The 25,449-nt window shown below is 50.0% G+C and overlaps 1 protein-coding gene across 4 annotated transcripts; it reads left to right on the top strand.

Annotated features, from left to right (window-relative positions):
- The first annotated feature begins 446 nt into the window (after positions 1-446).
- On the top strand, positions 447-24,812 carry MAVS (mitochondrial antiviral signaling protein). 4 transcript variants are annotated; one of them, XM_043512751.1, is made up of 8 exons: positions 448-539; positions 12,378-12,507; positions 14,627-14,801; positions 17,051-17,337; positions 18,233-18,953; positions 21,428-21,774; positions 23,869-24,509; positions 24,579-24,812. In XM_043512751.1, the coding sequence occupies exons 2-8, from the start codon at positions 12,391-12,393 to the stop codon at positions 24,706-24,708; spliced, it is 2,418 nt and encodes an 805-aa protein (XP_043368686.1). In that variant the 5' UTR covers positions 448-539; positions 12,378-12,390; the 3' UTR covers positions 24,709-24,812. The 4 variants fall into 4 exon arrangements, with proteins under 4 accessions (XP_038254292.1, XP_043368686.1, XP_043368685.1 ...); XM_043512750.1 differs by having other exon boundaries at positions 18,233-19,178; XM_038398364.2 differs by having other exon boundaries at positions 447-539; positions 18,233-19,268; positions 23,869-24,812.
- The last annotated feature ends 637 nt before the right edge of the window (positions 24,813-25,449 follow it).

Here is a 25,449-nt window from a genome sequence, read left to right as displayed (position 1 = left end):
AAGGCCCGGCACTGCAGGCAGCGGCTCCACCAGCAGCCTTGCTGAAAGGGGGGCCGCAGGAGGGGCCCCGAAACTTCCCTCCCATAGGAATTTCCACTTCGCCCGAGCGCCGGATAAGAGCGGCCGGGGGTTTCCCGGCTCGGCGGCTTAGCAAGCCAGGGCCCCTCGGGGAGAGCCAAGAGCCGGACGGGCCCGCGACAGGCCACCCCTACGCGCTTAGTACACCCGCCATTCCTGCGCTGGGTGCTGGGTGCTGCGCCAGCAGCCGCTTGGCCCTTCCCCCCCCCCCCCCCCGCCTGTGCATGCACCGCACCCAGCCGCCCGGCTTTGGCTTAGCTCCGCCCGCGGCTCCCACCGTCACGCGGGCCCGGCCCCTGCCGACCCAAGCGCTTGATGGACGTCCGCAGCGAGGCAGGGCGGCCAATGGGCGGCTGAAGCCCGGGGCGCGGAGGGGGCGGGCTTAGAACGCTCCCCGGGAGGGGAGCGAGGGCGCGCGCGCGGGGGGGGGGGCTCTGCGGCGGCTGGTGTCCCGCGCGCAGGTAAGGAGCGGCGGGCCCCCGGCCCTCTTGCCGGCTCGCGGAGCCGGGCGTCCTTGGGCGAGGCCGGATTTTGCCGCGGGGGCGCTGGCTGCTCGGCCACCCGGGTTCCGCCGGCTGGCAAACGACTCCGCTCCGCTCGGAGCAGCCCCAGCGAGAGCAAGGAGCCCGGGAAGGAGGTGGTGGGCCCCCTGGGTTTTGCAACATGCTTATCCGCTCCGCTGAGCGGAAGGGAGCCGTAAGGCAGCTAGGGCCGGTGCAGTGCGACTCAGTGGAGCAGTGGCTTCCTTGGGTCAAGCAGGGAAATTAACACGAACATAAAAGCATCCAGTGAGTCTCAGCTGCGGTCCACTGCTTGGGCAGGGAAAGCCCCTGGCGCGCCGGGCCGGTTTGTTTACCAGCCGGGTCCGCAGGCTCGGCCGATCCCGGCTCCAGGCCAAGGGGGGCTGCGGGAAGGGCGGCCAGCACGTCCCTCGGCCCGCGCCGCTTTCTGCAGAGAATCTGCAGAGATTTTTTTTTCCCATCCTCTTGGATGCAAAAATCTGTGGAAATGTATCTCCTTCTTTAGGCAGAAAGCCCACTCCCCTTTTGTGCAAGAGTTTGTTGTGGCATTACAGCCTCAAGCTGTGATCTCACATCACATTAGGCTAGGCCATCCTGGCCTGGAGCACACTAGGGAAACCTCAAGATGGTGTTGGGGAATTAAGTAAGGTGCACTCGCACCCCTGGCACTGAACTCAGTTCAACTCAGGAAATGAGGAAAGGACTGGTCTCCTCGATTCTGGGACTATTGGGGACCAGTTCACCTCTACAGCTTTTGTGGCATGCAGGGAATAACTGGTGCCTTGCTCCTCACATGTTACCACACATCCCCCAGAATGTCCCCTGATCCAATCCTGTACCTCAGAGAGAGGCTCCCACGACAGGTGTTATTTATGGGAGGGGTTAACTTCTTCACAACCCCTTTGCATTGGCAAAGGAGGTGTAAAAGGGCCAAATGAATTGTGCTGTCAGTAGTGAACCAGTCCCCTAGCATCATGCGCTCAGAGTGCCATGTTTTTAAAGAGATCCATGGCTGTTATCCTGACCTCTTGTGAACAAGAGATCCCATAAAGATGGGGTGGAAACCGCCAAAGCCACAGACAAATTCTGCAAAAAGGAAAGGACTTGTGGCACCTTTGAAACTAACAAATTTATTTGAGCGTAAGCTTTTATGAGCTACAGCTCACTTCATTGGATGCATGTAGTGGAAAATGCAGTGGGGAGATTTTATATACACAGAGAACATAATACAATGGGTGTTGCCATATAGACTGTAACAAGAGTGATCTGGTAAGGTGAGCTATTACCAGCAGGAGAGCGGGACTGGGGGGGAACCTTTTGTAGTGATAATCAAGGTGGGCCATTTCCAGCAGTTGACAAGAACGTGTGAGGAACGGGGGAGGGGAATAAACATGAGGAAATGGTTTTGCTTTGTGTAATGACACATCCACTCCCAGTCTTTATTCAAGCCTAAGTTAATTGTATCCAGTTTGCAAATTAATTCCAATTCAGCCGTCTCCTGTTGGAGTCTGTTTTGAAGTTTTTTTGTTGAAGAATTGTCACTTTTAGGTCTGTAATCGAGTGACCAGAGAGATTGAAGTGTTCTCTGACTGGTTTTTGAATGTTATAATTCTTAACGTCTGATTTGTGTCCATTCATTCTTTTATGTAGAGACTGTCCGGTTTGGTCAATGTACATGGCAGAGGGGAATTGCTGGCACATGATGGCATATATCACATTGGTAGATGTGCAGGTGAACGAGCCTCTGATAGAGCTCATGCAGACTCATATTTTACTCATAGAAGGACTGTCTAGGAAAATGGAGGAGACATGAAAGACAATGTATGAGGTCCAGACAGCAGTCTGTGTGCTCTGGGGTGGCTGGCATGGTTTAATAGTCCCTCTGTCTCGGTCAGCCCCTGCCAGCAATAGCTTGGGCCACTCGGTGATCTCTCCATCCTTGTGACTCAGCCCTCCAGTCAGGTCACTTGGAGCTTCACCCCTTTCAGAGTAACAAAAAAGTCCAAACAAAACCTAAATCTAACCAACTTATACCAGGCTTTCCGCACCAATCTGGGCTCAGTAGTCCTTGCTCCTTTACTCTCAAAGCTTACAGAGAGGTCTCCTGTTGGCATAATAAAATCACCCCCACGAGCAGCAGAAGCTCTGGCTCTGCCAACATAGCACTGGGTACACTAGCGCTTATGTCAGTGTAACATCTCTGGGCGGGGTGGAATATTCACATCCTTGGGTTCTGCAAACACAAGCAGTAGTGTAGACCTATCCTAAGAAGCAGCATTAGGGCAATGTAATCATGCTGCATGCTCCTTGTCTGTTTCCTGAATGGTAGGACTGAGGCTATGGCTACACTAGAGAGTTTACGGCTGTAAACACTAGTGTAGCTGCTCTAATTACAGGTTTCAGAGTAGCAGCCGTGTTAGTCTGTATTCGCAAAAAGAAAAGCAGTACTTGTGGCACCTTAGAGACTAACAAATTTATTAGAGCATAAGCTTTCATGAGCTACAGCTCACTTCAATGCATCCGATGCTTTTCTTTTTGCTCTAATTACTTAATTACTCCAGCCCCCCTGTTAGAGGGCTTTCCCTCCCACTTCCCTAGTTCTTCTCACGGAAGCAGCAAAGGCCAGAAGTCTGAAGTGCAGACAATGGAATGTTTATTGCAGTTAATTTCCAGCAAGCATGATTCCAATTTTCCCACCCACTTCCTGTTTGACCCCAGTTTATATAGTAATACTCTCAGCTATACCTTAACCAATCATTTTACTGAAATTTAACTAACCAATCCTAACATATTGTAACATAATTCTCTAACCAATTATATCCCACAACCCTAATTAACTTACACTTAGCTAAATTAATTATACAGCAGACAGAAAAATTAGAGAGACAGATTAACAATAGAAAAGTGGGGACCATAAAGATAAACCAATACAGAAATGAGGGTTTCACAACCATTGATAGGTGATTTCTTGCCAGACAGGATGCTATCAAACTACGTTTTCTTTAACCATCTTAAGATCTGTTTCTTTATCTGGTGGTGATGGGCAGGACAGAATAGTCTTCCTAACAGCCAAATACCACCTTATTTCAATGTGACTGGTTTGGAATGTGAGGATGTGACTGTAGGCTTCCCAGTTTATGGCTGCCCCTGCTACTTAGCCAAAGGCCTTAGCCTAAGAACAGGACATCAGACTATCCTAGTGAGAGAAGGCACATATACAGGCAGACTGTGATTTTGATTCTTTGTTTTATACCTCTATAACTAGCTAAATGATAAAAATACACCTAAATTCTTAAAATACAGGCCTTTACAGGGAGCCTCCCCCCCCCTCACATGCGAGTGGTGGTAGCTGTGTTGGTGGGAGAAGCTCTGCCATGGACAAAGCACTGTCCACACCTGTACTTATGTCATCATAAATTATGAGGGTTGCTAATTCACATCCTTGAGAGACATAATTTATGTCAATTTAAATTGTAGTGTGTACACAGCCACAGTGGGATTAAAGAAAAGCAACTGGCTTCAATTCATCAGTAGTCATGATCAAAGGGGTTGCTTAGTAACAGGAAATGGAGTTTCAGCTTTCTGCAGTATTTCAGTCAAGAGCTCACCCCTATTAGTTTCACCCTGCTCAAAGCGCTGTAGTTTCTGTGAAAAGGGGTGTGAAGAAAATGTCAGATGCTAAATATTTGTCACATGCCCTTTTTAAATCAGAGCAAACCTCAAATGATGTCCGTCCCCCCCCAAATTGCTATAGAAAAATCAAGCGATGCACGTGCTACAAGAAACATTTAAAAATTATACTCTAGCCCAGCAGACAGAATTTTTGTAACCCATTTTTACCCATGATAAATGCAAAACCTGGTGCAACCTTCATTGTGGTTGCACTGCCACCCAGCCATAATATTTCTGTGCCACATTAGGGCCAGAGGCAGAATTCCTATTGCAAAGTGGAGTCGTGTGGTCTAGGATTTCTCAGATACAGCCCCCCGCCCTCTCAATATAGTGCTGATTTTAATAATCAAAGTGTTTTAAAATGCATGTGTATAGCGGTAGTGCCATGAAAACTGGTATTTCACAGCAGGGGCTGGAGTAGGCTTTGAGGGGCAGTGGGAGAACACCCACTGAGATGAATGGGCCAGTCCACACCTCTCGGAGCTTCTGTGTCATGTGTTCTCCTTCATGGGGCTGTGGAGCACCATTTAAAATGGGGGCCTTTGATTGGCCCCTCTGCCTGATCCTCTTCTCTTCTCAGGTTCCCCTCCCACCACTCCCCCTGGCCCATGAGCCCCTTCAACCACCCCCTCCAAATCTGAGTGACTGGTGTTGCAACGTGGCTCGTGGAATCTGAGCGCCACTAAGGTTTGGTGCGGCCCAGAAGTGGTTGGGATGTGGCCCAGGCGGCCCTTCTGGCTCCATGGCCTGTGGATTCATCTGAGAATATCCCATGGAGCCGAACGGTCCACCTTGCACCTCTGTAATCCACTTGCCTCCACTGCAGAGGGTTGTGCAGCGCCCCTTCCCTTTAGGCTAGCCTCCGAAGTCTGTGACTCTCCTCCACTTGGCCTGGCTGCCTCCAGCTGGTAGATGTGTTCCTCCCAGCCCAACGGTTACCACCTTCCTATCTCCCAGTGGCCTCTCCAGCCCTACTCGGGGTACTGAGAAGGACAGAGCTGTTAGATGAGTGGCAGTGAAATATTCCCAGGAAGTCTGGTGCCAACCCCCCTCCCTCAGCATGATTGTCCCTTGTCATATCCCCCTTACTACCACCACTTCCACAAAAAACAAAGGGAATTCACTATCCTTGTCTAGTAGTGCCTTGTACTCTTCCCGAATGCCAAATGCATCTCTACTAAATAATAAAGATTTGTATTCCCTTGGATTGACCAATCAAATTTTTGCTGCTGAACTGCCAGATGCTGCTTGTGGGTTCTAAAGAATAGCTCTGTCAGTTTCTCTTGCACCAACAGAAGTTGGTCCAATAAATGGTATTACCACACCCACCTTGTCTCTCCAATATCAGACAAAATGGCACAAGATTTCTCCCAGAACACTAAAGTGTTCTCATGATGGACTGAAATGAAAGGAAATGAACAACGCTGCATTCACAAGCATGAAGCCCAATGTCTTCAGAAAGCGATACTCTGATACAGTGTGTTGCTTTGGCTAATGAAGGTCATGTACTGCTTTTCAAGGTCTTGAACATCAGATCAGTGTGTTGTGGGCATTCCTGGCACCTCTACAACAAACAGGCAGGAAAAACCCTTAAAAAAACTAGAATAACCCACAAACCAATTAAAATTCTTCCAGGCTTACATCATAAGGAAACTAAAAAGAGCACCAACTGTCTTGATTTCCCCCCCCCCCCCCCCTTGCAGGTCACTTTTAATCAATCACTAGGTGTGCCCAAGGCTTCACTTTTATATCTCCTCTGACCACCGGATCATCGTCTAAGTACTGGAGAGGTAGCTAGTGCTCTTATGTGGATAATAAATCCCCAACTGAGCACTAGGGCTGGAGCAGACCTATCCCAAACATACATTTGCTGCTTACAGTTCTAAAGGAAGTTGGGGCAAGGAACTGGCTGAAGCCAGTTCAGAGCAGAAGATGCTGAAGTGACAAATCCAGTTTGTGATAGCAGTTGCAGGAAGAGTGGGCCAAATTCTGCTTTTGGTGACGTTGGTGTAAATCAACTCCATGGATGGTAGTGGAATTATCTTGTATTTACACTTTTACCTGAGAGCAGACTTCAGCCCAGTATTTTTGCCAGCCAATGGGAGCTGTGGGAAGCGGTGGCCAGCACGTCCCTGCGGCCCACAGCTCCCATTGGCCAGGAACGGCGAACCGTGGCCACTGGGAGCTACGGGGGGGGGGGGGAAGGGGTGGCCGTGCCTGCAGACCGTCAATGTCAGCAAAATGTCTCACGGCCTGCAATCAGATTACCCTGATGTGCTGCGTGTGGCCCATGGGTTGCCCACTACTGGTTTAATGGCCATTAATTCAAATTTGGAACACTGGGAGTAGAGAGGCAACAAGGAAACTGACCTTTCCATTGCTTGGAACAGACAGACCCTGTTTTAGCCAGTACAGGTGCGCCCAGCAAATTGCAAGGATCTATCCAGTTATTTCTGTGGCCTTCATCACCATGGTACCAGAGCACATCACGAACATTAATGGATTTTATCCTTCCAGCATGTCAGGAAAGGAAGGTATTATGCCTGCTTTACAGATAAGGGACAAGGTAGACTAAGTGACTTGCCTGTGCTCAGCTGAGATTAGAACCCAAGTCCCTCCCAATCCGGCATGCTATCCTCTAGCTCATTCATCCGCTTTATCTGATCAGTTCTTTCTGTCATAAACGCCATCCAGTTTCATCTCTTGGTTTCACTGAGGAACATGCTTTGATTCTCAAGTGTTTGCTGGGTAGAATACCACATCACTTCACAGCCCAAGCGATAACTCTTTTATTTATACTGTTTAGGAGGCTCTAGTAGTATACAGTTTGAGGGCCAACATTCTTACTATAGCAAGAGTTGCATAGAAAACCTAGTGCTGCAATGCGTGATATATCAACATACGGAACTGACTGAAATCCCTTACTTAAAAGAGAATAATTCGTAAACTCTCAGGCAGCCATGGTATTAAGTCTGAAACAAATCTAATCCTACTTGTAAAAACAATGGCTTTATAATACCATTTTCCCGTTTTTAAAAATGTCTCTCTTGCTGTGTGAAAGCCCAATATGAACAATTGATCATACCGTGAAACTGACTAGATGCAAAGTGCTGTTAGATCAGGGATTGGCAACCTTTGGCATGTGGCCCATCAGAGAAAGACCCTGGCGGGCCAGGCCAGTTTGTTTACCTGCAGCATCTGCAGGTTTGGCCGATCGCAGCTCCCACTGGCCGCGTTTTGCGGCTCCAGGCCAGTGGGGGCTGCGAGAAGCTGTGCGAGCCGAGGGATGTGCTGGCCGCATTTCCCACAGCCCCCATTGGCCTGGGACGGCACCACGGCCATTGGGAGCTGTGATGGGCCGAACCTGTGAACGCCACATGTAAACAAACTGGCCTGGCCCTCCAGGGGCTTTCCCTGATGGGCTGCATGCCAAAGGTTGCCGATCCCTGTGTTAGATACACAGTTTTAATAAAAAGAAAAGGAGTACTTGTGGCACCTTAGAGACTAACAAATTTATTAGAGCATAAGCTTTCGTGAGCTACAGCTCACTTCATCGGATGCATTTGGTGGAAAAAACAGAGAGGAGATTGATATACACACAGAGAGAACATGAAACAATGGGTTTATCATACACACTGTAAGGAGAGTGATCACTTAAGATAAAAAGAAAAGGAGTACTTGTGGCACCTTAGAGACTAACAAATTTATTAGAGCATAAGCTTTCGTGAGCTACAGCTCACTTCATCGGATGCATTTGGTGGAAAAAACAGAGGAGAGATTTATATACACACACACAGAGAACATGAAACAATGGGTTTATCATACACACTGTAAGGAGAGTGATCACTTAAGATAAGCCATCACCAGCAGCAGGGGGGAGAAAGGAGGGAAAACCTTTCATGGTGACAAGCAGGTAGGCTAATTCCAGCAGTTAACAAGAATATCTGAGGAACAGTGGGAGGTGGGGTGGGGGGAGAAATAACATGGGGAAATAGTTTTACTTTGTGTAACGACTCATCCATTCCCAGTCTCTATTCAAGCCTAAGTTAATTGTATCCAGTTTGCAAATTAATTCCAATTCAGCAGTCTCTCGTTGGAGTCTGTTTTTGAAGCTTTTTTGTTGAAGGATAGCCACTCTTAGGTCTGTAATCAAGTGACCAGAGAGATTGAAGTGTTCTCCAACTGGTTTTTGAATGTTATAATTCTTGACGTCTGATTTGTGTCCATTCATTCTTTTACGTAGAGACTGTCCAGTTTGGCCAATGTACATGGCAGAGGGGCATTGCTGGCACACGATGGCATATATCACATTGGTAGATGCGCAGGTGAACGAGCCTCTGATAGTGTGGCTGATGTGATTAGGCCCTATGATGGTGTCCCCTGAATAGATATGTGGACAGAGTTGGCAGCGGGCTTTGTTGCAAGGATAGGTTCCTGGATTAGTGGTTCTGTTGTGTGGTGTGTGGTTGCTGGTGAGTATTTGCTTCAGATTGGGGGGCTGTCTGTAAGCAAGGACTGGCCTGTCTCCCAAGATCTGTGAGAGTGATGGGTCGTCCTTCAGGATAGGTTGTAGATCCTTGATGATGCGTTGGAGAGGTTTTAGTTGGGGGCTGAAGGTGATGGCTAGTGGCGTTCTGTTATTTTCTTTGTTGGGCCTGTCCTGTAGTAGGTGACTTCTGGGTACTCTTCTGGCTCTGTCAATCTGTTTCTTCACTTCAGCAGGTGGGTATTGTAGTTGTAGGACTGCATGATAGAGATCTTGTAGGTGTTTGTCTCTGTCTGAGGGGTTGGAGCAAATGCGGTTATATCGTAGAGCTTGGCTGTAGACAATGGATCGAGTGGTATGATCTGGATGAAAGCTAGAGGCATGTAGGTAGGAATAGCGGTCAGTAGGTTTCCGATATAGGGTGGTGTTTATGTGACCATCGCTTATTAGCACCGTAGTGTCCAGGAAGTGGATCTCTTGTGTGGACTGGTCCAGGCTGAGTTTGATGGTGGGATGGAAATTGTTGAAATCATGGTGGAATTCCTCAAGGGCTTCTTTTCCATGGGTTCAGATGATGAAGATGTCATCAATGTAGCGCAAGTAGAGTAGGGGCATTAGGGGAAGAGAGCTGAGGAAGCGTTGTTCTAAGTCAGCCATAAAAATGTTGGCATACTGTGGGGCCATGCGGGTACCCATCGCAGTGCCGCTGATTTGAAGGTATACATTGTCCCCAAATGTGAAATAGTTATGGGTGAGGACAAAGTCACAAAGTTCAGCCACCAGGTTAGCCGTGACAGTATCGGGGATACTGTTCCTGACGTTTTGTAGTCCATCTTTGTGTGGAATGTTGGTGTAGAGGCTTCTACATCCATAGTGGCCAGGATGGTGTTTTTAGGAAGATCACCAATGGACTGTAGTTTCCTCAGGAAGTCAGTGGTGTCACGAAGATAGCTGGGAGTGCTGGTAACGTAGGGCCTGAGGTGGGAGTCTACATAGCCAGACAATCCTGCTGTCAGGGTGCCAATGCCTGAGATGATGGGGCGTCCAGGATTTCCATGTTTATGGATCTTGGGTAGCAGATAGAATACCCCAGGTCAGGGTTCTAGGGGTGTGTCTGTGCGGATTTGTTTTTGTGCTTTTTCAGGGAGTTTCTTGAGCAAATGCTGTAGTTTCTTTTGGTAACTCTCAGTGGGATCAGAGGGTAATGGCTTGTAGAAAGTGGTGTTGGAGAGCTGCCTAGTAGCCTCTTGTTCATACTCCGACCTATTCATGATGACGATAGCACCTCCTTTGTCAGCCTTTTTGATTATGATGTCAGAGTTGTTTCTGAGGCTGTGGATGGCACTGTGTTCTGCATGGCTGAGGTTATTGGGGAAGCGATGCTGCTTTTCCACAATTTCACCTCGTGCACGTCAGCGGAAGCACTCTATGTAGAAGTCCAGTTTCGACCTTCTGGAGGAGTCCACCCAGAATCCTTCTTTTTGTAGTGTTGGTAGGAAGGTCTCTGTGGGTTAATATGTTGGTTTGAGGTGTGTTGGAAATATTCCTTGAGTCGGAGACGTCGAAAATAGGATTCTAGGTCACCACAGAACTGTATCATGTTCGTGGGGGTGGAGGGGCAAAAGGAGAGGCCCCGAGATAGGACAGATACTTCTGCTGGGCTAAGAGTATAGTTGTTTAGATTAACAATATTGCTGGGTGGGTTACGGGAACCATTGTTGTGGCCCCTTGTGGCATGTAGTAGTTTAGATAGCTTAGTGTCCTTTTTCTTTTGTAGAGAAGCAAAGTGTGTGTTGTAAATGGCTTGTCTAGTTTTTGTAAAGTCCAGCCACGAGGAAGTTTGTGTGGAAGGTTGGTTCTTTATGAGAGTATCCAGTTTTGAGAGCTCATTCTTAATCTTTCCCTGTTTGCTGTAGAGGATGTTGATCAGGTGGTTCCGCAGTTTCTTTGAGAGTATGTGGCACAAGCTGTCAGCATACTCTGTGTGGTATGTAGATCGTAATGGATTTTTTACCTTCAGTCCTTTCGGTATGATGTCCATCTGTTTGCATTTGGAGAGGAAGATGATGTCTGTCTGTATCTGTGCGAGTTTTTTTCATGAAGTTGACAGATTTCCACTCTATACGGCTAAATTCAGTGCCTTGCATACTGACAGGTTTCAGAACAGCAGCCGTGTTAGTCTGTATTCGCAAAAAGAAAAGGAGTACTTGTGGCACCTTAGAGACTAACAAATTTATTAGAGCATAAGCTTTCGTGAGCTACAGCTCACTTCATCGGATGCATTTGATGGAAAAAACAGAGGGGAGATTGATATACACACAGAGAGAACATGAAACAATGGGTTTATCATACACACTGTAAGGAGATTTCAGAGTAGCAGCCGTGTTAGTCTGTATTCGCAAAAAGAAAAGGAGTACTTGTGGCACCTTAGAATTTGTTAGTCTCTAAGGTGCCACAAGTACTCCTTTTCTTTTTACTGTAAGGAGAGTGATCACTTAAGATAAGCCATCACCAGCGGGGGGGGGGGGACACCTTTCATGGTGACAAGCAAGGTAGGCCATTTCCAGCAGTTAACAAGAATATCTGAGGAACAGTGGGGGGTGGGGTGGGGGGGAGAAATAACATGGGGAAATAGTTTTACTTTGTGTAACGACTCATCCATTCCCAGTCTCTATTCAAGCCTAAGTTAATTGTATCCAGTTTGCAAATTAATTCCAATTCAGCAGTCTCTCGTTGGAGTCTGTTTCTGAAGCTTTTTTGTTGAAGGATAGCCACTCTTAGGTCTGTAATCAAGTGACCAGAGAGATTGAAGTGTTCTCCAACTGGTTTTTGAATGTTATAATTCTTGACGTCTGATTTGTGTCCATTCATTCTTTTACGTAGAGACTGTCCAGTTTGGCCAATGTACATGGCAGAGGGGCATTGCTGGCACACGATGGCATATATCACATTGGTAGATGCGCAGGTGAACGAGCCTCTGATAGTGTGGCTGATGTGATTAGGCCCTATGATGGTGTCCCCTGAATAGATATGTGGACAGAGTTGGCAGCGGGCTTTGTTGCAAGGATAGGTTCCTGGATTAGTGGTTCTGTTGTGTGGTGTGTGGTTGCTGGTGAGTATTTGCTTCAGATTGGGGGGCTGTCTGTAAGCAAGGACTGGCCTGTCTCCCAAGATCTGTGAGAGTGAAACAGTGCTACTCTAAAACAGTTTTAATAGACAGGTTTCAGAGTAGCAGCCGTGTTAGTCTGTATTCGCAAAAAGAAAAGGAGTACTTGTGGCACCTTAGAGACTAAGAAATTTATTTGAGCATAAGCTTTCATGAGCTACAGCTCACTTCATCTGATGAAGTGAGCTGTAGCTCACAAAAGCTTATGCTCAAATAGTTTTAATAGAAAAAGTTTTCATTTTTCATAGGATTTTTTCAATAAAAATGTTCCAAGTAGCTCCAATTATTATTATTATGAGAGTGTAAGTTTTTTTTTGGTAGGGACCATCTGTTTTTTCTATGTTTGTACGGTGCCTTGCACAGTGGGCCAACCTGCAATATAAAAGTTAACTAATAACTGCTGTGTGTTGGGGTTTTTTTTTTCTTTTTTCTAAATTGATCTTCTCACTCCTAGGTGCAAAGCAAAGATGGGGTTTGCTGAGGACAAGGTTTATGACTACATTAGGGAAAACATGCAGGACTTCCATCGCATCCGGGTGCGCCAGCTGATTCACCATCTGCCGTGTCTCTCTGATGCAGACAGGGTAATTCTTTATTTATTCTTTAACTCTGTTTTCTTCTTTGAACCTGCTGTGCTAGTTCAGGCGCACGTGTGGGAATGGGGTTGGGGTGACAGTAGATATCATCCCTCCATAACTCTAACCTCCTGTCTCGCGGAACCAGCAACTTCACCCGAAACTGGAAAATGCTCAACATGCTAAATCAATGCTTAAAACACCAATGTACGAATTGCTGGGAAGACCAAATAGAAAACAACAAGCTAGACTGCTCTAGATTCCTGGCCAGAACTATCATGCTAGTGTGGTGGCCGACAGGATGAGGGTCTAACCTGTGACCTCCAAAGCTAGAAGCTTGAACTGCCACAGCTTGAGCTAAAGCATCAAGTCTCCCAAGTAATTACGCTCACATCCTCTATGGTGCAGGCACAGAGAGGGGGACACATAATGCATGCTGACCAGTGGGTTACACTGCCAGATCCCTCATCACAGGGTGATGTGCAAAACTAAGGCAGTCTCTTGCCAGATACAGAATTGGATGGTGGCTGCAAACTAGAGGTGGATACTGGGAAGCATAAAGCCCAGTCCAAACCAAGAAGGCGTAGCCATGCAGCCAGCGGGAAACAGTGATGCCAGAATTGTAACTAGGAGGGAGCACAAGTCAGAGATATCCTTACAGTCTCAGATAATATATATATATTTTAATATTGAAAAGTGATGAGGGGAAAACTAACTAACCAGTGGAGGGGGTGGGGATGGGAGACACAGAGCTGGCATCATGTTACCCAGCAATCTGTCCCTGGAGCAGCCATGGACACTCACGTCATATGCAGTCCCAACCCCCGCATGAAACGCCCCCGTCCTGGGCAGGACACCTGAGAAGTCCGCCTTGTTGTAAGGAGTCTGTCTCTCTCTCTCTCTCTCTCTGGATTTTGCTTCCAGTAAAGGAGAATTCTTGGTTTGAGCTCTGTGTGTGTGGTAGAAAGAGGGAGAAAAGTACCATGTGTGGGAGTGGTTTGTGGCGGCTGTATCTATAGCTCCTGCTGCTCACTAAGTCTCTACCTAGTTAGAGCAGGGAGCTGCTTTCTGCAGCCTGGGCTCTCTGTCTGCATCTCAGGAACAGGCTCTTCCTGAAGCACGGTTGCAGGTAACCAACCAGTGCGCCCTGCCAGTTAAGAACAGCCCATGGAATTAGGAAACCTAGGAATTACCAGATTGGATCTGGTGCCTCTGGTCCCACGTCTTGTCTCTGACAGCGAGCAGCACCAGGTATTTCTGAGGAAGATGCAAGAAACCTGCAGTGGACAGAGGTGGGGTAGTCATTCCCCGCAGAAAGATGATCTCCTGATCCCTAATAGTGATCAGCTTAAACCGTGAAGTATGAGGGTTAATATAGTTGTTAGGCCTGTGGCCACTGCAGCTCATGGAGACTATATGGTCTTGGCGTGCATGGCTGTATTCTGACTAGCAGGCGGGCTGCTAACCCTCAGTTACTGATCCCTCCCCTCCCCACCCAAAAACCTTGAAAGGTAAAGGGAGAGCCGTACAGCAGGGTTTGAAAAATAGTGCCCCTTCCTGCCCCCCCTTCCTTACTCTGTTCCCTCCTCCCTCCCTAACCGCACCTCTGCTCCTGCTGCTCTCCAGCCTTGGCTTGCTCCTGGCTTTCGTCTGCTCCCCTCTCCAGAGCTCCCACTGGCTGCAGTCCTCGCAATAGGGAGGTCGAATGTAGGGTACAACATGGAGGGTGCTCAAGGTTCTGTGAGCTGTAACTGCTTCCAGCCCTCCTGCTCGGTCGTCCCTCCTTCCTGAGCGCCCCCCTCCTGACCTGCGGCACCTCTGCTTGTCCTGCCTTTACGCAAACCCAGTAACATGTTACCGTCCTGCCTTGCAATTCCCCTTGCTGCTCCAGCACGAGACCACCTCCTAGTACACAACACGGAACTCTGCCAAACTGCGCCGCGGCTCCTGGAGCTTCCTCTCGCCCCGAGCGACCCTGCCAGCTGACTCCTGGCTAAATTCATCAGCCTTGGCCTGACCGGGACCCCAGGTGCTGAGTGGCCAAGAGCTTTATCTGACTCCTTCTGAGACTGATGAAATGCCCCCTAGCCAGCCCCTTTCTCAGCATTCTCTCCCTGCTGATTTTTAGGAAGAGATAGAAGCCCACGACGACAGGAAAGGGAATGAGCACGCCGTGTGGGAGCTCTTCTACTACCTGAAATGCAGGAGTGGCTGGGTGAAGGAGCTCGTTGAGGCGCTCAGGAAGAACAGGCACCATGATCTCGCAGACAGGGTTCAGAGCAAGTACGATGCTCACCAAGTCCGTAAGTTTCCTTGCAGTACCTGTCCCTTAATACATGCTGCGCTCTCTTAACTGCCTGGCCCTGGGGCTCTCTCTAGCATCACCACAGTGTATCTCAACGCCTCGCAATCTTGACTGTGAGGTAGGGCAGGGCTGTTATCCCGCAGGTACAGGGGGGCCAAGTTGTCAGAGGGGCCTAAAGCTGCCAATAGACACCTTGTGGGATTTGCGAAAGCACCAAAGCCGGTTTCAGCACCAAACTCCCATTGAAATCGAATAAACACCTCTGAGGATCTGGCCCTAAGTGACTTGCCCAAGTCACACTGGCAGTCTGTGGCTGAGCTGGGATTTGAACTCTGGTCTTCCAAGGCCCAGGCTAGTGCTGGGAATGGGTGACCGGGGATCACTTGATGATTACCTGCTTTGTTGATTCCCTCTGAAGCACCTGGCATTGGCCACTGTTGGAAGACAGGATACTGGGCTAGATGGACCTTTGGTCTGACCCAGTATGACCGTTCTTATGTTCTAATCACTGGTCAATTGTTCCTCCATTGAAACAATGCTGTTTCTTTCCCATTTCCTGGAAGACTCTTTGGAGCTATCATTGCTGTTATTAGGAGGGTGTATGATTTAAATATACAACTCCAATCAATTGTAGAGACCAGCGCCAGTAGCAAAGTCTGACTCCTCTGTCCCTCCTGCCCGCAGGGTTAATAAATTAACCCCAGCCTTTCACCCGCTTACCCCTCTCCCGACCCACCTCCTTCTTGAAAGCTTGGTGATGCATCTGCTCTGGAAGTCAGCAGGTCCTGGCTGTGCTAGCAGGTTCCAAACCTGTAGGCTTCTCCTCAGAAACAGCACCTGCCCCTTCCCCTTGTTAAAACCTACGGGCTGCTGGCTCCAGCTGCTCAGTTGATCTCCTCTGCAGTGGCACTGCCCAAGGAAAGAGGTGGAAGCTGGCACCCCAAATCACTGAGATTGAATCCCACATGTAGAATTGCAGGGCACAAGGGTAAGGTGACTATTGAACCTTTGTGCTGGGCAATAGCTGGAGTTTCTGAATGGCCTGAAGCTGCAGCACCATGTTGTCCGCTTTGCAGTAATTCAGACTCGAGCTGACAGAGACCTGGAAAACTGTAGTGAGGTCTGGCCCCCCTTCAAGCAGGTTGTGATCTTTCCTTCCAACTGCCTGGGGCCACTAGAGAGCTGATGAGACCCATCCCCAGCTTGCAGACTGGTGTCACAAACAGCCAGCAAACTCACTCAGTGCAGGGAGCAGGAACAAACCTCACCAGGTCTTGTGACTGCCTCTGCCAACCTACGAGCGCTTGCTCATGGGCTAACTCTTAGCCTTGCAGGCCTTGTCTAAGCCTCCGTCTCTTCTAGGCACGGGTAAATGGCACTGCCACGCACCAGTGGGTTGGGTAAAATGGGGAGAGAACTCTGAGCATCATCCACATAGAAAATATGGACTCCGGGCCCTTCACTCACTAGCTAGTCTACGTTGGATGAGTGGCGTGGTAGAATGGGACCTTGTGAATGCAAAGGGGTCCAGCGCAGGATCCTGTCTGTCCTGACATGCTTGGCTTTGGTGCTAACAGCTAACAGTCCCTTCCAGGGACAAACGGAAGAGGTCTGGTGGCGGTAAGGTCACCTTCTGGAATCCTCCTGTGTGTGCCGCAGCCTGGCTTTGAGCTTCAGGGGATGCTACAAGCTCCTCTCCTCATCCGCTCACCTGGAGCGGCACCTGGCTGATCAGCGAGGGGGGGGAGGCTGAGTTGGGAGAGGATACTGCAGGAGATCAATAGTTCCTGCTTTCTCTGGGGGTGATTTGTGTCTGGCAGGATGCCCTGCCCTGCGTATAGATGGTATTTGTACTCGTATAATTTTGTAATGAGCCGGGATTTAGTGTGCCAGACACACACACGTGCTCTGTAGCCTTGGTGAGATGAGGTGAGGTCTCGGCCCAGTTGCTAGGGGACGTGTCCATTTCAATGGAATTGCTGTCACAGTGACAACAACTGTTCATTGACTGTCTCTGCTGAGAGCTGCGAGGTTGAACGAGCCATGGAGAGCAAGAACTCCTCACTCCCTCATAGAGGACGCACCTCTGAGTGACGATACATTTGTTGGCGGTGCCTGGTTTCCCTCTGACTAGACAGAATGCTTCCCTTTTAGGGCCACACCAGTGCTAAAGTCAGCCCCTGCCGGTACTCCCCATCTCCCATATTACCCATCACTTCAAATATTCTGTGCTCTCTCTTCCTGCAGGTCCTCGGAACAAGGCACCACTTCCTGCTGTGAATAACTCTCTGCCCAGCTACAAGTTGGTTTGCTCTCAGATGCCTCCACCGACTGCTAATCCTGATCCTCGGCGCGCTGGCCTCACCTTTGAGAACAATCCCCACATGCCTTCATTGCCTAGGCAGCCAGCAAGTCTCCCAAGGCCCGGCACACCCCTGCCTCTCCAGACAAATCCGTCTGGCGTGGAAAGCTACCAAGACCTGGGGGAATACAATACTCCTGTGCAAGAAATGGAGCCGTTGGCAAAGCAAAAGGTTTGTTGGTCTCTGAGAGTGTCCTGTGGTGTCATATCTCTCGGGTTTGGTTGACAAGAACCTGACTCTTAAAACTGGGCTGAGTTCCCGCCAGTGTCCCAGCCCCCTGTGCTGTTCTGACCGCTCAAAGGGCCTAGAAGTCAGCCAGATCTGGCTGCCCCGCAGGGTGTGGGAGCACTCAGGTGGCACAGTGCCAACATCCCTGGGTCCTGCACTGCTCCCATTCCATCCAAAGCAGATGCGCTCCAGCCTGGTGCACAGGGTCCAGAGATTCAGGGTGTTACAGCCAGCTGCCCGATACCCACCTTTGCCATGGGCTTGATAGATTGGGGGCCAGAAGGTGGTCTGGACCCTTCTCTCTCTCTCTCTCCAGCTGGTGCTGCCATTGCTCCTGCCACAGAGAAGTGGCTGCAGCATGTACCTGGTACCCTGTCAGTCACGGTCTCTCTCCGGAGGTAGCTGCTCCATTCTACGTACCCCAGGACACTGGCGATTCCCTCTGGTTAAAAGGCGATCTCGGTGCTAGGAAGTGCTGGATTGTCGCCCCCTAATGCCCGCAGGCCTCAAGGCAGGGGAGAACCCAGAGCGACTGCCTCCAAGGTTGAGGAGGAAAGCTAGTCTCCATGTCCATTCAGTCCTTCCTTCTCTTCAGAGTTCAGCGACGAGGGTAAAACACCACCTCCAAGGGGCTCTGCCTGTCGACCAGGGCTTGGGTGTAGAGGCAGCGCTGTGGAGAAAGGAGTTTGGACACCAGGGCTCTGTCTCATTCAGAACACTTGGGTCAAAACAAGGCCGGGGGGTGGGTCTGTCCAGCACCTCGAGGGAGCCCCCATCCCAATTTGGGCCTAAAGAATAATTCTCTTATGGTCTCAACACATCTCGTTTTTTCTTCCAGGTTACAGAAGATGCCCTGAGCCCGTGGAGGGAAGCTCCGAGTCCCCAACCCACTGGAAACGCAGCACTAGCTGATCTCAGGGCATCACAGGAAGGCAGTAACCATGGAGATGGTCTGTCCTCAGCAGCAGTCCAGTTACCTCCTGAATCACCAGCGGGACACCTGCTGGTTTGTGGGCATGTGCCCAGAGGAGAGGTGGAAGTGGCTCAGCCAGGCAGACCAGTATTTGACCCAAGCGGACAGGGGCAGGACTGGGCAAGCCGCCAGCAGCATCCGGTCTGTATGAGCGATGGGTATTTTGGGAACATGAATCACCTGAATGTTGGGAACGGCAGAAAGGCATCCATGCCTGGAGAGCCTGTTCAGAGAGGTGAGCCGGCCGCCGCTCCTAGCCCAGAGGATTTCGAGAACCAGCCAGAAGAGGTTTACTATTCTTCTTTTGAGCTCTCTCCCCTGGCTGCCAGGGCCAACAGAGCTGTCCCCGGACATGGGCAGCAGGCTGGAGATTCGCTCCGGGAACAGAAGATTCAGGCTTTGCAGGGTTACGAGAATGGGAACCTGACGAGCAGCATGGTGGATATTCATAACCCTGTCCTCCTGCAGACCCAGTTTGATGCAGAGCAGAAACGTACCCAGGGGCAGAGAGAAGACCATGGTGAAGAGAGGGATGCATTTCTTCTACACCAAATCAGAGATTCTGCACAAAGCACACACAGTTATGGTGAGTTGGGAGCCATCAAAGGAAGGGCTGACTCTAGCCCTGCAATTGGATCAGCGCCCACCTCTCAGACGACGAGCACCGCCCCCACGGACCTCAGTGAGGATGCAATTGCTCATGATTTGGGAGCATTAGATCTCGGCACAACATTCTCGGCCAGCTCCTCTGAAAAACTGGCTTCAGGCCCCTCTGCTGGACCTTCCCAAGGGATCCCTGAGCAGAAGCCGGGTAGCAGCATCAGTTCCCACTGGGGTGGGTGCTCGGGAGAGTGCCTAGCAGATACCCTGGGTGTTGCCAGTGGACCAGCAAACAGCAGAAGTAAGAGCTTTCCCCATCAGTATTCACACAGGGCCATTTTAGTCTGCTCCTGGTGCAAAGGGGGCAGCATCTTCATCACCGGGGATGAGTTGGGGACATTGAAACCTGTGATCAAAATTGCACTGGCTTCCAGCTGCAGTGGGAATTGCAGTGTCTGCATAGCATCCACTGCCTTCTCCTACCCCCAAGCAGAATTTGTGGTGTGGGGGAGGTACACTTAGAGGTGCACCTGACTCAATGCAAGACTGTTCTTGGTATTGTGCCACTCCCCTCCATGTGGAACTGGCTGGTCCACTCGCTGGCTAAGAGCAGCCAAAACTGGATTCCTCACAGCTCATCAATGCTGGGCTGGGCCAAGGCTGTGCCAGGTTTGGGGAAGGAGGCAGCACCACGTACCACATGTGTTTTGAAGCCCAAAGCCACCTCTGGTTTCCCAGGGACATGGGGCAGATGCGACCCGGGGTGAGTGTGACAGGGAGGAATGGGGCTGACCACCTTGCTAGTCCTGGAGTTTCTGGTTCCCCCACTCAGAAGGCTAAAGCCAGACTTTGCCCGTGTCAAGAGAGGGCCCCTACCACGGTGTCTCGGAATTCACAGCCCTCCTTGCTCCAGTGCCTGGGTCCCAGGCAAAAGTAACTTGTTAGTACAATTTCCCTGTAGGAAACAGATATACACCCAGAAGTGAGGGACAGTCTCTTGGCCTAGTTACGCACCTGAGACTTGGGCCCTGTTTGTCAGTAGATTTGCCAATCTGCGCTGCCTTCAATCAGGTTTGCCAGGGGAAAAACAGGCCAAATGTGACAGCCACGTGGGACCAAGCCAAACTTGTCTGTGTTGGGTTGAGTTTCAATTTGGGTTTGAACTTGGAGACTTGGAGTAGAGGGGGGTGTCAACCTCCCATGAACCAAAACCAGAAAATGGCTTCCCATGAACCCCTGCAAAGTGGAGATGCTGGTTGTAACCAGATAGTGAATGTGACTATTGCTGGCTGTGCCAGCCCAGCTGACGTCTTTACAAAGACTTTCCCCAGCAGTAGGTCCAGGTTATAGAGTTGTGTTACGGATCAGAGCGCTGTGAGAGACAGAACCAAGAGAGAACCCCACAGCACTCTGGTCAATCCAGCTGCTCCCTGTGGCCCAGGCCGAGGGCCAAACACCTTGCTCAGAGCTTGAAGGTACTAGAGAGATGAATTTGGGAGCCAGCGATCTTAGCTACTTCATCAACATGGGAGGTAGAAAAGAGAGCTATAAGATGGAGCCCTTACTACCTTTCAGTGGGGGCTGGGGGAGAGGGATGGGTGTGAAGGGTAGGGCTTCGCATGGTGCTGGCAGCAGACAGATGTTTCTGAGGATGCTGTGTAGCATGCCCACTTACCCCTCTACCTGGAATTGATCAAACCTCTTAGCTCAGATTACAGTTCAGTGGAGATTACTAAATGCCTGACCTGAGTCCATTCCTTAGTGCCTCTCATTAGACCAGCCGTTCTCAAACTGTGGGTCAGGACCCCAAAGTAGGTTGCGACCCCAATTTTAATGGCGTCACCAGGGCTGACTTAGACTCGCTGGGGCCCAGGGCCAAAGCCCAAGCCCGAGGACTTTGACTTTTCTCCCCAGGGTGGCAGGGCTTGGGCGGGCTTAGGCTTTGGTCCCCTCTCCTGGGATCCTGTAGTAATTTTTGTTGTCAGAAGGAGGTCATGGTGCAATGAAGTTTGAGTACCCCCTGCATTAGACCCATCACCCTGTGCCCCACAGTCACACTCCTGTTCTCTTTCATGGGCTTGATCCAAAGCTCTCTGAAGTCATTGGGGGCATCTTTCTATTGACATCAGAGCCCTTTGGCTCAGACCCCTGTTGCACAAATGGTTGTTAACAATGCACTTCATGTTTGGCAGGCCTAATGCAGAATGACCTCCTCCCCTCCCTTTTTGTTTGAAGCAGGTATAAAATTTTTCCCCCTGTACAAGGAAACCAAGAAATGTGACTTCAAAAAGAGGCACCAGATAAGAGACTTCTTCTACCCTGGAGACCACCCCCTTCCTTGAACTGGGACTTTCCCATTGTTAATAGTGAAATATTGTTGGGGACGGGGGGAAGGAACTCACAACTCCCATTCATTTCATATATCCTGATTAATATACGTTTTGCCTTGTTCCCCTCCAGATCCTCAAAGCAAAGTCCAGATCCCAGCTCCTGCAGCTCACATGCTATGCCCAGCTTCAACTCCTGGACCCAGCAACGTTCTTCCAACCAGTCCCCCCCTCCATCCCAGTACGACTAGCATTAAGAGCGTTCCCAAGCTTTCCAATGCCATGACTGCTGTGGAATTCCCTGACTCTAGTGGCTTCTCCTCTACTGCTGTGATTCCGCCTAGTTCACCTGCATTGCCCTCTGACCTGTCAGAGCCAGCGTTCAACAGCGACCTAAGTGAGCTGAAATGTCCCGTCCAAGAGTGCAGACTGACAGCAAGAGACACAGACAGCAGCAGCACCTCCATGCCAGAGGAGAACGTAGGTTGTCACGTGCGTTGGGTGTGTGTTCACCTTGATCCTGTTGTACACAACGACCACAAATGGTCTTGTTCTGCCCAAGCTACTGTCTCCCGCAGAACCATAGCCTTTCAGAGAGATCCTGCCAAACAAACTCCTTTTATCCTGGACCCTTTCTGCAGGTTTTTTACTCTCCATTCTCCTTGCCCTGTCCCAGAGCCTTGTTTAAACCGAGTGAGGTTCTAATGGTAGAATCGGGCAGCACAGTCCGTAATCATGGGTATGAAGTGCTTGAGTCAAAGCCCATTGAAGTTGGTGGAAAGACTTTCTTACCCCCAAAGACTGGCAAGGCCTGTTTTGTAGGTCAGCTAGTCTATCCCTTGGCATAGAGGAATAAACAAGACTGTTCCCTGTAGTGTACTGTAGTGGCTTGTACAGTCTTTTGTGTTCAAAATGATGGGGCCTCCCACACTTTCCTTGGCAGGTAGATCTCACTGTTAGGAAGCTTCCCCTTCAACAGCCTGGAATTTCATCTTCTTAATTTCATCCCAACCTTCCTGGTTAGACCCCTGCGCGTTGCACTGAATACTTCCCTTCCCACCTTGGTAGTTACAGTTTGCAAATGCTTGTTGGATCAGGTGTCAAACCTCCCTCCTGGCCTTGTCCCCAGGGCCTTGTCTACGCTTGGAAGTGGCCCCGATTGCAGCCGTTGGTCTGGCTGCCATGGGGCAAGACCCTGTTTGCAGACAAGGGAAGTGGAGATTTGCCCCAGCCAGGCTGCCTGTTAACTCTTCTCCCCCTTGTAAATCAGTTCCTCCAGCCTTGTGCTCATTTTAGTGGCTAGTGTCCCAGTTCCTCCCCTCAACTCCCCCCACAGTTTATCTACCCTTCTTCCACCTTTTCCTCACCCTCCCCGTCCCAAAGGGTCCTCGAGAGCCCTGATAACCTCCTCTCCACACCTGCCCAGAGTTTCCCCATCCCTCCAGCCGAGGGGAGCTAGCTATGACCTGTGTTCCCTGTAAGCTGCAAGTTTGGGCGACCGTGCAGGAGAGATTCAAATGCCACCCAGCTGATTATCAGAACGTGCACAGCCAGCAGTGTGTGTTCAGGTGCCCCTGCCACGTTGCTCCATCCTGCAGCTGCTCCCAGGATCCAACTGCTGGCTGTGCAGAGTGGGGGGGGTGCTGATGTCAGGGTATCCCCCTCCCCTGTTCCCCATCTCTGCAGAGCAGGGCAGAGGGGACAGCCTGGCTCAGGAGGCGGAGCTCCTGAGGTCTGAATGGTGAGTGGCTGAGTGCCTTCTTAAAGAGACAGTGCACTGTTTCTGAGATTTCCCCAGCAGTCAGCTTACACTCTCTCTGTCTCTCCCTCACCCCCTCCCCGTGTACCCCATCTCCACAGAGCCGGGGAGGGGAGACAAGACAACAGGGCTCAGGACAGAGCAGGAGAGCATTCAGTGAGTGGCTTCAAGAGACAGCGCATGGCACACACACTATCTGTCTCTCACATACAGCCAGCACACACACCATTTCTCTCTCTCTCTCTCTCTCTCTCTCACACACACACACACACACACACACACACACACACACACACAAAGTCTCTCTCTCTCACCCTATTATTGTTACTACTTGATACTTCCTGCAATGCACATATATTCTCTGTAATTTTATTCCTTCAAAGTGTGTTATTTTACTGTTTTTACTGGTCTATGCATTTCATAATTTTTATTTCTCTTAAACTTAAATTTAATTCCTTGAGTAGTGAGTTCTATAATGCCCAACCTGTCCTGGCTGGAGTAATTATCCCTATGGCAACTTTTAAAAAATATAATATCTAGGTTTCTTGTTCCTACTGGTGGCGCACATCTGCACATACTTTGGTGCATATAACAAAATTTATTCCGCATATGGATGGAAAAAATTAGAGGGAACATTGGCTATGACCCTTCCTTCTGAGCCACAGAGTGTTGGGAGGGATTGGTGTTAAGCTGGGGGCAGCCTAAAGCTGGGCTTGCAGCACTCAGCCCCAAAGCAAGAGGTCAGGTGCCAACAGTGCTTCCGGTGACATGCTTCAGTTTGTGGTCTAACTAGTCCCTGTTGTTGTCTTTTGAAGGCAAATCAAGCGCCAAAGCCCCCTGCTCCGAGTGTGACCCAAACCAGTCCACAGATCCCTGGAAGCACAGCTCACACCACTGCGAGGGAGGCAGGGTGGAAGAGCCAAAACACCTTGCCAGGTCCCCCTGGGGGCTGCCAAGTGTTCTACAGTGAGCCGGATGAAGAGGTGGAGCTCAGCAAGCCAGGTGTGCTAACCTCCACCAGAGGTGTGGAGGAGCCAGCCCAGAGGCATCCAGAGTCACCCGAGACAAATGTCCAATATTCTGGGAGGTCCGACCGCTTCTTCCTCAGCAGCAAGTGCTCTCTGGACAGCAATCCCCTAATGATAAGCGAATCCAGCAGTGCCTGCCCCAGCTCCAGCAGAGCCGAGAGGAATCAGCCTGAAGAGAATCACTACTCCTCTCGGTCTGACCACCCCCCCCCAGCATGGGCTGCCACCAATGGCCCAAGAAAAGACGAGGCTACTAAAAACAGCAGAGCCTCCCTTCTGCCAGAGAGCAGCAGCACCTGGGACAGCACAGCTGTGGAAACTCACGAAGTCCATGTGGTTGAGTATCCTGGCGTTGATCTGGGGGAGGCTCCCAGCCTGAGGGTTGTAGCCAGTGTCTATGAGAACCCATCTCCAGCCAGCTCTGGCTCCCTCAGGAGGCTCTCCGAATATTCCGACTCACCTTGCAATTTGGAAGCCCCTCCAGGAAGTTCTTCCCAGAACATTAACAGGCCAAAGCGAGACAGTGATGGGACATCTTTCCCCTTGAAGGACTATATACTGCCTGCTGCCATTGCTGCATTCACTTCTGTTGTGGCTTTCCTATTCTATAAGCATCTGCGGAATTAGGAGAGGAGCAGGGTGGAGAGGTAGAACGTCACTTCGTTCAGCCACAAAGTCAACAGTAAACTTCATGCTTAGCTTTCTCTTGCATAGGAATTTTAACTGGCATATTTAAGGCTGGGCTGGAGGGTGGAATTTCGAACGCACTATTCAGTCTTTTTTGGAAATGAGGCATGAGGCCTCAGATGCCTGACCCGCTTGTGCTCTTCTCCATCCTTGTTGTCACCAGTTGCCTTCTCATATCCTTTCCTTCTCCTGCTGCATCTCAACCCACCATGCAAGCCGTCGCTGATGGACCCTTATCTGAGACAGTGAAATTCGCAACCCCTTCTGCAGATGCTCATTATTCACACCTGTCTGTGGGCCAGTGCAATGGAAGGGGGTACCAAAGAGACAGGTGGAAGCTTTCTACAAGAGAGAGCTTGTTGTCCTGTGAATCTCAGGATTCCTACTGCCAGCTCTGAGAGAAGGAGTTTCCTTGAAGAATCTGAAGTGTATGAACATCAAAAAACGCAGACGGCCTCCGCTGCTAGGTTTTGCCCAACTTTAAAATGCTGGTGCATGGAGAGCGGCTGGGCACTAGCTCCTGTGCAGGTACCTGACCAAGGATACTACCTTGAACTCAAACGTGGTCCACTGAGGGCTCTTCTGGCTTTCTCCTCCAGCCATGCCTCGTGATTGGGTCTGTGTTCACTCTCCCCTTCCTTTTTGCCATGTGTTTGTGTATGACTGACTGGGTCCACAATT

This window comes from Dermochelys coriacea, chromosome 4 (assembly GCF_009764565.3).
Source record: "Dermochelys coriacea isolate rDerCor1 chromosome 4, rDerCor1.pri.v4, whole genome shotgun sequence".
In the NCBI taxonomy this organism is placed as follows: Eukaryota; Metazoa; Chordata; order Testudines; family Dermochelyidae; genus Dermochelys; species Dermochelys coriacea.
The sequence above is the reverse complement of the archived record's forward strand: the minus strand, read 5'-3'. Positions and strand labels throughout refer to the sequence as shown.